This window comes from Coturnix japonica, chromosome 13 (genome assembly GCF_001577835.2).
Source record: "Coturnix japonica isolate 7356 chromosome 13, Coturnix japonica 2.1, whole genome shotgun sequence".
Lineage (NCBI taxonomy): Eukaryota > Metazoa > Chordata > Aves > Galliformes > Phasianidae > Coturnix > Coturnix japonica.
In genome coordinates this window covers 11,370,994-11,384,270 of record NC_029528.1, presented here as the reverse complement: position 1 = coordinate 11,384,270, position 13,277 = coordinate 11,370,994, and the positions used below count along the sequence as shown (strand labels likewise).

General features: G+C 42.4%; 1 protein-coding gene across 1 annotated transcript in view; it reads right to left on the bottom strand.

Annotated features, from left to right (window-relative positions):
* Window positions 1-980: 980 nt before the first annotated feature.
* NSG2 (neuronal vesicle trafficking associated 2) overlaps window positions 981-13,277 on the bottom strand; it is a 34,716-nt gene continuing 22,419 nt past the window's right edge. The window contains exons 4-5 of the mRNA XM_015876193.2: window positions 4,486-4,596; window positions 981-2,924 (exon numbers count right to left, since the gene is read on the bottom strand). Of these exons, the coding sequence (XP_015731679.1) occupies window positions 2,733-2,924; window positions 4,486-4,596 (303 nt within the window). The 3' untranslated portion in view covers window positions 981-2,732. The remainder of the gene's footprint in view (window positions 2,925-4,485; window positions 4,597-13,277) is intronic.

The window sequence follows — 13,277 nt, the reverse complement described above, 5'->3', positions numbered from 1 at the left end:
ACTCAGTAGTGACCTCTAACACCGGAGTGGTTTCTCTCCTACTGTAGCTCAATTTCACAACTCTGAGTACACATATATATATTTTTTTTCCTTAAGGAAAGGTTTTTTTAAGTCATTTTTCAGCCTTTGGGAATGAGCCAATTTAATGCCACAGTATCATTCCATTTCAAAGACTTGAAGGATTTGAGGAAACGCAATCTGCTTTCTGAACAATGTGAGATGAATAAGTTGTGGTTTCATTAGAAACCAGGCTTTGGAGTTTACATTCAGAGCTCAACTTTTCCAAAGTTCAGCAGCAGCTCTTGGTTTGTCAGCAGTATTTCCCTGCTGTGTTCCTTTTGCAGCAGCTCTCCTTCCTAAGCCTGCAGCAGGACAGGACACTTGTCCCAGGACCAGATGGCAAAGGACACGTTGCTGCCAGCCAAACTTTCTAGTAGTCATTGGCCTTAAATCAGCAGTGGAAATGAAATCCCTCTGTAAAGTCAAGAATCACCAATCAAAAGCATTAGTCCTTATTTTCAGCTGTTTTATCACCGTGTTTGAGAGGATGCTGGAGAACAGACTGATGTTGCTCCAAGCTTCAATTCAGTCCCAGATCCATCCTGACTCTGAGGATGTCAGAACCCATCTGGGTCTTTGCTCAGGGTCACAGGATAGGTCTGAGATGTGCCCTGCTCCACAAGGACCTGTGGAAAATTGATTTTGTAACAGCTGCATTTCTCTCCCACCACCTCTGCTGCACTGCAGCAAGCGCTGACATCCTGCTAGGAATAGCACATAACAACACGTGATGGTGCAGGCTAAAGAGAAGTATTTTTGCCTAGTTTCCGTATCAAAACACTGGGGAAAAGCAAAATAGGACTCTAATAGATCAATGGGTTCAGCCTCATTCTGCAGATCCAGACATGCAGCCATCACCATCCCCACCACCACCACCTCCCAGCATGTCACCAAAGAAACCTGCCCAAGCCACAGAGACACTCGGTCACATCTAACTTTATTTTAATCCCGTCAGAAAAGTTCAAGAATTACACCAAAAAATACTTCAGTCTTTGCTACCTACTGACAAAAAATACACCACAAAATTATAAACTGTTCAGTGGTTTGCTGGAGTTTGGATTCTTGGTGGAGGGTTTGTACATTTTGAGTGAGAAATGGATTTACAGATGGAAGGAGAAGGGAGGACAGGAAATCAGACAATGGCATTTGGCACTACATTTTTTAGCTACACTATACAGTTATTTATCATGATGCCTGTTAGGACTGAGGAGTTCTGCCCTCATTTACACCCTCTAGTGTCTATGTATGCGAAATGGAGGACAAAACTGCCCAATGCAGGGGAAGAAGGGGTCAATTCCTAATTTCCATCCCAGTCTAGCCACAAATCTGAAAAAAAGCAGCCTTAGTACGACGTAAACCTTGCCCTCCATGTGCAATCTGCTTCTGCTGCTCAGCATCTCCTGCCAAGCAGCAGAACCTCACAGTAACAGGCCAAGTGGTGGCTCTGAATAGCGGAATCCCTTTTAAAATAGTCCCACCACCCTGTTCTAACTGCCATTTGTGGGGAGAAGATGTTTTACACCAGCTGGTATTGGCCTAAGCTTGGGGTCTGGTTTGGGTATGCAAGCAGAGATCCAATGGGACTCTCCTACTCTAAGAGTATGCTATGGGCAACCCCTTCCTGACTGCCTAGTGTGACATTAAAGACTTCAGTATTGGGAGCAAGAGGAGGGAACCTGGAGCATCTTTTTTCATGGGTGAGGGGAAAATTAATAGTTAGAATCTTAGCAGTATTTTATACTATCACCACCCTTGGGAGGCTCCTCATGTTATAATGGCATTTTTGGGTCTCCTTGTGACCCTCAGGACAGAGGCCTCAAAGGACAAAACCTCATATAACTTTAACTAAAGGTTGCTCGGGAAATCTATGCCAGAAGTAGATAAAGCCCTGATCTTCCAACTACCACCAGCCCTGCACTCACAAGTACATTCCTCCTGCCTTCACGACAGCAGTTTTCATCCTGCTCCACATCCACACACCAGCCAGGACTTCAGAGCCCAGCTGAGATCACCAGAGCAGTGACAGCTCTTTAGGAATGCCTGGATCTCCTTGGATTTACATAAGCCTCTGTTCAGGTGTGTGTGCAGGTACTTTCACTTTTGCACCTGTGTATGTTTGAGGGAGGAGGGGATACTTGTATTTATCAACAAATGCACACTGATATCGGATTCAGTTTCACACCAGTTATCCCCCTTTGGCAAGCTAAACAACACTGTAATGTCCTCCTGACAGCTTCTCTCTACCCTGTCTCTTAAAAAGGGTTTCATCTGTTCTTCAACTGCACGTTAAGTCTGAGTCACTTCCAGCAACGGTAACGTTTTGCAGGATTCCCTTTGCTGCTTTTTTATCCTCTCTGGCTGTTTATCTAATTTGCTTTTTTTGTTTTTTAATTTTCTTTTTCTAACAAATAGTTAAGCAATGATTTAAAAATATTTTTACATCGTAAGGTACAGTCAACATCAAACATGCCTTTGTACAAGAGCTCGACTCGGTTACAAATCAACGAGAACAATGCACAAAAAGAAATATCCATTAAGATGACTCCTACACTCGGGTCTTATTTCTTCCCATCGTGCTGCTGGCACAGCACCCACTCTCAATTAGAGCAATGCAGTATAGACACGGTGTTGTCCCCCCACCCTCCCAATTTACCCATCACCACTCGTTAATTTTAATGACCTTCTGTTTTGGCAGCCTTGGCTTCATGGTTTACTGACCCTGAGGACAGCCAGGGTGATACAGCCCGGGAGCTGGTCTGCTTGGCCATGCTGTAGTGGCTGATGACGGTGTAGAACCTGCCCCGGGAGTTGGAATCCTGTGCAGAGTAGTAAGCATCCAGGGAGGCCGGGATGCACCGCTTATGCTGGAAAGGAAGAGAAAGCATGAGAAGTAAAGAAGGGTCCCGTCATCCTAAGGCTCTCCTTTTAAAAATCTTGTTAGGTGCTTGTATAGATGAAGTTTGAGTCATACGCTGCAGCGAGAGCATCTGCTGCACAACCCCTACATGGCCCTTCAGCAGCCATGTGGGAATGCACAAAGTTTAGACTAGGCAGCAGCCTTCCAAGCCTGTTGCTACTAGCAACCCTGACTGCAGGCAGATTTCATTGCTGGGTTGGAAATGGGGGCTGTAAAATGAAGATATGCGGGGTTCAGTGTGTTACTGGCACATACAAGGACCAAAGTCCCTGGCAGGAGTCCTACTGGAGCACATGGGGCAGCTTCTGTCCTGATGGAGAGCTCCATAGGGCGAAGTTCAGGATTAATCCTCAGCCAGGCAGAGGACAGACAAAGGCAGAGTAAGCTGCAGATGGTTGGCTCTGTTGCTGTATCTTGTCCCTGACCTGTAGGACAACCACCTTGGAAGGATGGTAGGAAGCATGGCCCAACTGCCCAGCCTTTGTCTGAGTTTCTTGGCTGTGCAGATACTGCCAGTGTGTCTCCCCTACACTACTGTGGGCACTGGGTGCTAAGAACTGCACAGATAAATCAGTTCACTTTGCAACAGCTGTAAAAGAGCAATGAAACGGTAAAAAATATCAGACAGGTTGGCATTCACAAAGTAGCACCAGCGACACAAAGGGCCCCAGGTATGATTATTATTAAATGATGAGACAACCCAGGTCCCACATCAATGTGATTAGCAGAAATCAGAGTTCAAAGCCTTTAATCTTTTCAGAAGTTCAGGTTTGGATCTGATTCTGAAACTCACGTCTGAGTCCTAACTTCTTTTTTATACAACCTAAGCAAATAATTTCACAATGGCTGCTGTACAAATAAGCTTACTCTATTTTCCAGCTCACAGACCATTCTCAGTGTGGTCAAGCCTCCTGCGCATTTATGAGTTCATTTGTAGCATAGAGTGAGTGAACTACTTTGCACTTATTATTATTATTTTTAATCTCAACAGAGCAAGCAAATAGTTCTCTGTGAGTATTTGATGTAAAACTGCAGGGCAAAAGATTTTCAGCAACTAGGTTGCATGCTTTTGTTCTTGATAGATGCTCAAAAGCACAATAAATGAACACAACGGGCAAATCTGGATTTCTTCCAGAAAGGACACATGTGCCAGCACTCTGGGAGCTTGCTTTGCATTCAAACGTATGCTAGTAAAACCCTGGTCCCTTCAGTATGTGGGAAACAAACATGGGATATTCCAGCTGCAATAAATCCATTCACAAATAGGAGGGATTGTTCCTGAACATCTGTCTGTAGTGTTCACCAAAGTTAATCCCAACAATTACAGTGTAACAGTAGCTGATGGAAGCAGATGCAGCCCCACATTTCCCATAACACTTTTCCCATTTCAACACATTCTTGCCAAATGTTCTGTTTGGCCTGGTCAAAAATGCAGACCAGACTGTAACCATGTAGTCATTTAGAGTCTATCATTATCTCAGGCAATTCATCCATCTGAAGTTTCTTACCTTATAAACAAATCCATCTGGGCAACTGTGGTCGTAAGTAAAGGCTTTGTATACCACAAGAAACACTATGCAGGCAAGGAATGCAAGAGCCAGACTGATGAGAATAGTGACCTACAAAAGAGGGATAATGTTACTCTACATATGTTAAAATGGCATATGAGCAACCTCATAATTAAATGACTTATAGTAACATCCATCCTAACAGACTGCAGTCCTCACTTCACTGTGCAATACTTAACAAAGCATGGTAATTGAATGAAGGCTAGATCCAATAGCCCTGAATCATCACATCGTTTCTATCCCCCCTCACCCCTCAGACTATCAGGACTGCATATTCCTGTGCTCTGTTTCTTTGCTGTAGCTCCTTCCTTCTAGTCCTTCCAAGCTCCTATTGGATTACCCATTTAACAGTGAGTTTATTCTCCCCATTCAGATGCCTGGATTGAAGCCCTGACCCTTGGTTTTAGCTGAGCTAAAACCTGTGTCCTTCCTACAGGCTGAGCAAGAGTCTCAAATACACACCGTTCAGATACACTGTGCTTGAACTGAGGACAATCCTACAACAAGAGGTTGAGATCAGGCCTAAGTTTGCAAGAGGGTTGAGGATTAATGAGGTTTTTGCTACTCCCAGCCTCAATCTGCTTGCTCCTGGCTCCAACTTTCCCACCAGCAGCAGAGCTCAAGCTGCAAACTCTCACTGCATCGAAACCAAACCACTAAGAGAACTGCAATGGCAGGAAGAGGCACGGACTGTGTGCTTACCCTGCAGGCATGTTCCCACCAAACCAGGCATGTGCTCATCCTTACAGACAAAAGAGACATCCCGAATATGCCCTCTCCCAAGTAACGGGGCTGCATTTTCCTGTATTTTCATATTGTAGCAGTTATTGTCACTTACTGTCCTAGCAAAAAAGAGCCACAATTTTTGCATTTCTATCTAATTATTCAGCTTCTGATCCACCCACCCTTCTGCTGTTACAGTTACATCACAACTATTTTTATGTTCTTTTATAGGTGTCCAAGGAAATTCAATGGTTTGTACAGGCAGAAGTTGTTCCTTGACTATGTGTAGCAGATTGGTCATAGCACAGAGGGGAAAATCAGAGTTAATTCCCACAGTGTAGTGACCAAGCTTGTAAAGAACAGCAGCTCATAATTAACACACTGGATGCATCTCAGAATTCATCAATATAATATCATTCATATATCAATTATCAATATATCAAATCTGACCCATCACATCCTGTTTGAATCCCAGGGAAAAGAGAGGTATTGAGGCTATATCTAGAAGGAGTGATTCATAAATTCATTCTTAAATCGGAATATTTTAGAATAAAAGTGCCAAAAGGTGCAATGATTGGGTAAGACTGGAGCTAATAGGCTTTTCTAGTTCACTGAAACCCTGACTCTCCTTTTAGAATAACTGCTCGTGTTAACCTCCTCCTTAGGGCTTAATCTGCTGCAAATGGGTTAATTAAGCAAAAGACAGGTGCACAGGGAGAAGAACTTATTGCTGGGTCTCATCAGAGAACATGTGTAAAAGTCCTAGTGTGCAGATGAGATAGCTGGTAAAAGAGAACAGCTGTGCTTCCTCTCCTGCAAAGGACATTTGACTGTGAGTTTGAATGGACTTCCTGGATTATGTATGTATGCATGTATGTATGTATGTATACCTATACCCTCTACTCTTTCCAAGAGAAGACCTGCAGAAAAGAACTTGCTCCAAGACCCTGATCTTGCAGGTCAATGTGAAAGAGAATGTCTCCCAATAGAAAAAGTGTCCATCAATTCTTTCTCATCTAAAAGAAGAGCACTGTAGACCCGGTAACTCCTCTCATAACACTGTAAGTAGTAATACACATATGAAGGCAGTAAAGCAAGACATAACATCTTGGTCTACCAAAGCCAGTGTTTATAGGCCAGTCTTGGCAACAGGCTCAGTAACCAAGAAATGCTCAGTTTTCCAGCTTGGTTGGTCTACTATAATTACAACATAGAATGAACAAAGAAATCTTGCTTTGGTTAATCTGGAGGAACAAACTTGGGATCAGGTTAAAGGAAGTAACAAAGTTCACTGAAATTATACTAAATACCACCCATGAATACACAGAGCATAACTCCATGTGAAAGTACCTCTTATTTTTGAGAAATAAGATGCTCTTTCTTTAGCTTTGTTTAGCAGATAGAAGGGCTAGCTCAAGTTCAGTGCATCCCTAAGTGTAAGAAATCAAAGATGGCAGGAGACCCACATAGGTGAGCAAGGAGCTCAGGGAAAAACTCAAACAGAAGAAAATCTACGGGGTGTTGAAAAGAACCCTGGCAACTTGTGAGAAATAGAGGAACCCTGTCAGGGCACGCAAAGATGCAACAAGGAAGGCCCACTCTGAATCAAATCCTTCAGGGATCCTTCAGGGCTGATTGCAGCTAAAGAAGAAGCTGTGAAAGGGGAACATTCCCTGAATTGGGGGATGTCTCTCCCATCCAGAACAGCTCCATATCTGCCTTCCCCAAGAGCTGTTGCCAAAGTTGTTTCGAAGGCTTCTCACTCTAAGCTAGATAAAATGGCCAAGTTCTTCTTAGGGCCTTCAAAACCAGAAAGAACTGAGCTGTCTGGAGTTAGAATGAATGTCTCTTCTTTTTCTAAATCCCCTGTGCTCACACAGCCTGAGGAAATGACCATTAGTAATGTGATTTGACTGGTTCCTTTCCTCTTGTCTGCCCACTGAGCCCCTAAAATAATAAATTCCCATCTGCTCTGTCGCTCTGCTCCAGCAAAGTGCTGACACCCAATTCATTACCTCCCAGGAGCAGGTCCCTTCCGCTGAGCTTTCTTCTCCCTCCTGGGTGTAATTGAGCCCATTTTCACCTCCCTCCTGCCATTTCATGCACTTGCAAAATTACAGCGTGACACAATATTACACACGATGATGCATAGTGTAAAATTGTTCTGGGATGAAATGTCGCGTACAATGTTAAAGCCCGGAGGAAAAGGGATATTTTGCCAAGTCAGAGCTAAGATCCACCTCTATTCCAGAAAATACAAAGCTTAATTAGCATTCAAACAGCAAAGAATCATAGAGCTGCAATATCTAATAAACCTCCACTTTCTTTTTTTTTTTTACTTTTTTTTTTTTTTTAATGATTAACATGAACCTTGGTTGGTCTCTGAGCAATATAAACACTCACAGAGGGGAAATAAAATTTAGTGAGCAGATAAAACCTAGAAGTGCTACAGGCATGAATCTGTCATGTGTGACTGCTTGAGTGGGTAGCTGGAGGTGGATACTTGCCCACCCCTTCCCCAAAGTCATATACAGCTCCCAAAGCTTCCCCTAATAGGGGAGTGTGTCTGCTGGAACAGAGCAGAAAGAACATCAAGACCACACCAAAAAGTCTCCCCATCCACCATTAAACATGGAAAAAGATTTGATCTAAGCCCCCTGACATCACTGGAAGGCATTAAGCTCCCAACAACATGAGCGTGTTGGGTCAGTTCCTCCCCCTCTTTCCCATAGAAGTACACACTGTGTCTTCACAACAGCACAGACAAAAATAACACATATTCTCATCAAGCAACATGAGGCGCCACTAAGTTTTTTTGTATCATCCATTCAGGTAACCTTCCCCTTGGCCACATTTTGCAAAGACAACGTGCACCCATTGCTCCCCAGGGCAGTCAGCAACACCTGGGAGCAGTGAGTCACTCCAGAACTCAAGCCTTAAGGCTCTGACTTGCACATGAGGATTTGAATGCAGTGTTGATGACCTGCTGAGCTACAGAGCCTTGGGCTGTTCCTGCCTGTGGCACAGATCAGGGACTTATTCTGGTGCCTGAGAGTCCTATGAAACCTAAATTCTCTGGAAGTACCTGGGGAAAACACATAAGGAAGCTGAGAAAGACAGATCCCGAGCTAAGGCTGATGGGAACATGACCACATAGAGCTTCTGAAGGAAGCTTCATAGGGATTCTGCAGGGATTTATTCAAGCAGTGCAGGTGGGGGAAGGGTCTGTCAGCAGATGGCAGCTCCCTCAAATTTATGCACTGTTTGAACTGAGTTGACAAATATTTTTTTTCCCAGTGGGGACTGGATGCAGACTGCTCTCCATTAGTATTCAGCATCAGCATCCAACCTGTGCTGGTTGAGTTGAGGGGTTTGCAGGTTTGCTTTTTTTTCCTCCACTTAAACAACATATTACTTAGATTACCAGCTGGAGAAATATCACTTATAGTTGTGGCTCTGGTGGTGGGGCTTGTCATTCCACCTTAATATATTGTTCACCCTGTGAGAACTCAGCATAAAAATGCTTAACCATTAAATAAATAACTGGGTATTGAGAGAATAGAACACCAGCACTCAACTGCAAGCCATTTCACCATGAACGTGATGTCTTACAACACTGTCAAGCAATACCTACTGGAGAAAGGACTTCTTTTTCTCTAACCCAAATAACAGCTGTTCTATGAAATTAATCATAATTAATCTAACAAATTGCTCTGTACAATATGGTCAGCAGAGATCTCAGTAAAATTCTAGAAAGATTAGACATTCACATGGAGATCCTCCATGTAGCTTAAAGTAGGACTTAGTAAAACTAAAGGGGCAGCTCCCTCTATCCCTGCTGAGCTCTCATATTTAATAAATTGAATGAGTCCTTCAGGCCTACAAATGTCTAAATCTGCTCTAGTTTCCTACAGGACACTAAAATCAGCAGTAATTCAGCACTGTCTGTACGCCCAGGTGTCTTCAGATTGGTAAGAAATTATCCATTCTGGGCTTTCATATATTCCTTTGACATATCTCAGTCTGAATTTCCAGTTGAGAACTCAGCTCACCAGGTACAACACTACAATGCTAAAGCTCAGTCCAATCACAGCTGATACTCAGGCAGCAGTCTTGTCATCTGCTGTATGAAATTTCTTTTGAAGACCACTGTGCTGCTGTTTCTTTGAGAAAGAAAGAGAAACAGTGAGACCAGCTGAGAAACTCAGCAAGAACCTCCAGCTCTTTGTGGACCAGGCACAAGTCCTGGATGCCACAGCCTTTAAATTCATCCTCCAATTGCTGCCAAAGTGAAAAAATTCTCAGGATGCAAACAGACAATGTGATTTCTATCCATCTGTTTGAAGAAAACCAAGGAAAACCTCTCCAGTGCTCATGTAATGCTTGTGTGATGCTTGCAAGCCCAGGTTTTCATCCACTGGGGTAGGACTTCTTAGACATCAACAATCATCTTTTTATTTCTAAACCTAGCAAATAACTGACTCGCTCAACATACATGCTTATGTATGCTCAAGATAGCATGCCACAGCATTGCTACCTAGAGAAGAACCAGACAGCATCCAGAGAAGAATTAATGCTCTCAGAGGGCACAGAGTTGTGCACTGCAGTCAAGGAAATCATAGTTTGATTCCTGGGTAAATATCATTTATATATATTATATATATATAAATATATATCATTTATATATCATTTAATATCATTTCACATATTCTGCATAGTTTAATCTTAGCAGCTATGATGGATACAGGGGACCTCAGGAGCCAGATGCCTCTGTCCATTCCTACACTGCAGTCCATTCTCTATGCAGACAAGAAATGGTGTCACTGTGAATGCCATGTCTGGTCCTCCAGGATACATCATCCAGCATTCCTGGGTGCTGGTTAATTCTGTGACCTTTAATAAGCAATTCAGCTGTAGAAATCCTGCTTAAATTTTCTCTTTATAAAATAAAGACTCGGAATGAGGCAAAGTTTGATGCAAATAAAATTGGCTGAAATTCTGTCAAGATTATTTTTGCAGAGGAGCTACATAAGAGCTATGCTTGGATAGGCAACAGGGTTCTTTCCATGTTTTATGCTAATACCATTCGACCTGGAAACCTATCAACCCATTGACAACCTTGTTAACAATCTACAACAAAAAGGCAGAATCATCAGTCAATGTGCCACTGGGCCAGTCTCAAAGATTTTGCTACTCAGGAGAAATTTTTCAGCTGTAAGGACATCGCAATCTTGTATCATACACTCATGATCTTGTTAAAAGAATTTATGCTTGACAGTGAAAAATTTAGGAGAGTAATTTATTCCCCTTCATTCCATAACTTCTTCCAACCGATAATTAGATGTAAGATTGACAACATTAAATCTTGACATGAAAGCTACAGTAAAAGTGAAAGACTCTGTAGCAGCCCCCAGCTCCAGATCCAGCTGTCTATCCTGGCTGCCTCCCACCTGCATGTCAAGAGGAAATCCAAATGTGAACCACTCCAACTTTTACATCCTATAAGAAAACCCAGAAATGGGCAGAGAGGGAACTACTGCATGACCCACATGGACTGACCAGGGAGACAAGGACTCTGGGATACATCCTAAAAAGAGCTACTTTACTGTTCAGACAGCCAAAGAAGCAGCAGCACCCTGTTATACAAAATGATCTGCTCCACCAATAAAACTTATTCAAAAATGGCATTTCTGTCCTGATTTATAACAACCATTTTGTAACATGTTGCTGGTTTGGCTGATTTTTTGAGAACAACAGCCTCTGATATTTTGAAAGGCTAACAAATAAAGTGGCAAAACAGTCTTCATATTTTCCTAGTACTGTTCAAGAAGATGTAGGATTTGTCCTTCATTTTTACAGCCCAGCTTTATTCTAGATGATGCCCATATTCTTAAGTAGCCTCCAAGAGATGCTTTGTCAAGTGCCTGAATCTTCAAAGTTCTGGGAAAATACTTCTTGTGCTATGTCGCTTCTATATGTGTTTGGTTTTGTTTTCTTATCTTTGAATTTGTGACCACAAAATAACTTGGCACCAGTTCTCCTATAACTGCTGAACAACATCCATGAGGACACTATAATCTTGGGGTGCAAAAAATCTCCCATCTGCTCAACTATTTCATAGGTTTCCTTCAGCCCACACATCCCAACAGTCAGACTCTGAAGGATTTACAGGGTAGAGCCACCTCTCCAACAATCCTAAGCCCTATGTAGTCATTTGAAAAAGCACCAGCTATCTCTGAGCCAATTTCCTGTCTTTGCTACGTTCCCTTTGGCTCTCCCCATCACTGGATACACTACTCCACTACAACTGTGAACCTTTATATGCTCACATATCTTTAAAATCAGCATCTATCTGCTGAGCTGACTAGATACCCACCAGCAATTCCTGAGCTCTATGCCTCTTAATACTATGAGTGCAGCACAAGCATGGAACAAGAACACTGTGTTTCTAAGCAATTTGTCAAATAATTAAATTATGTGTAGAATAACTAGCTGGCTCAATTATATTAGCCAGTCTCCATCATGTAATATAATTTCTAGTGGCTGTTTAGGCACTAGCAGCCTCAGATCTTTTAACTGTGCATGATGCCAGCTGTGGTCTGCAGGATGTCTTTCTGTGCCAAGTCAAGCCCCTTGAATGGAAAAATGATGGCTCAGTTTACAGCTGTTCCTTACGGAAGCTCTGAAATGCCATTTTCAATGAGGATGCTTTGATTGCTGATTAGTGAATTTCTACTTAAGTGTAAATAAAAAAGCTCTTTTTGTTTTGCTTTTTCTTTTCTGCCCTTTATTGCCACTAAAAACATTTCCTCCATTACTTTAATAAAAGCTCACTGGAAGACAAACCAAACAGGTTTTTTTTGCTTGCTAATGAGTACTTTCCAATATATGCTATGTTACATATGACACACAGATTCTCATCATTCAAACCATATTATGTGTGTAATAGATTTGATGACCTCTTCAAGTGCTGCACTAGTGCAAACAGCCATATTTTCACCTCTTACTCTTAAAAGTGTACAGCACTTCTCCTTACAGTAGACTCCAAGAACAGTCCCTTATGCTCAGGATAGGCTGCGTGTATCGAGGTGATGTACTATTATTTTTAGGAACACCCAAAAAATACACGGCCATTTTAGAAAAGTGTTAAAAGGTCTTTTCCCCCTCCTCCTACAGGAATGATTCTTTCCTCTTTCAACTACACAAACCTCCTCTCCATATTTCTGTCATTCTGCTGTCTTTAGAAGAACAGAGCAAAGAAGCAAAAACCTAAAAATAAACAAGAAGAATGACTCAGGAATACTGCTTGCAATGGTGCTTTTCTTCCCCAGTCCATGGTCCCATTCATGAAATGGCACACTGTTATCTCATACACACACACATTAAAAAAAAAAAAAAGCAAAGAGCTGATCTGAGCAATCCTGGAAGAGACTTCCTTCCCTACCCCTAATTTGAAGTGTTTTCTCCATTAATGGAATTTATGATAGACACATCTCCAAAGCTAACCCTTCCTCTTTGCATCATGCAAAGCCTAAGCTGTGACATTTCCTCTGGTCTCTGAGCAGAACATGATGGATGCCTTTTAAAATGCACTGACAGGAATACAAGAGAAATGAAGCCATCAGAAAAATGTCTCCTGGCCTACTCTTAGCCAGGACTTAACTTCCAAAGAGTTTTATGCACACATAATCTTACCTCATTCCTTGCTTCCCTCAAACTGGGTTTGGCACAGGGAAAGTGTCAGGAGCTCTAAGAATAGCTCCAGAGATTGGCACACGGCTGCAAACTTGAGAAAGGCCAGTTGTGTTCCTTCCTCCATTACTGGCTTTCTGTGAGACCTGACACACACTCAACAAAACCAGCCAAGCACTGACACTGTCTCATGGCCAAGGACTGGCCTGGCTCTAAGCAAAGCTGACATCTGTTTGCTTTATGAAATTATCTTCTTCCTCAGGGTAAGGTTTGAAACAAACCTTTCAGGCTCAAGTACTGACGTTCTAAGGCAGAAA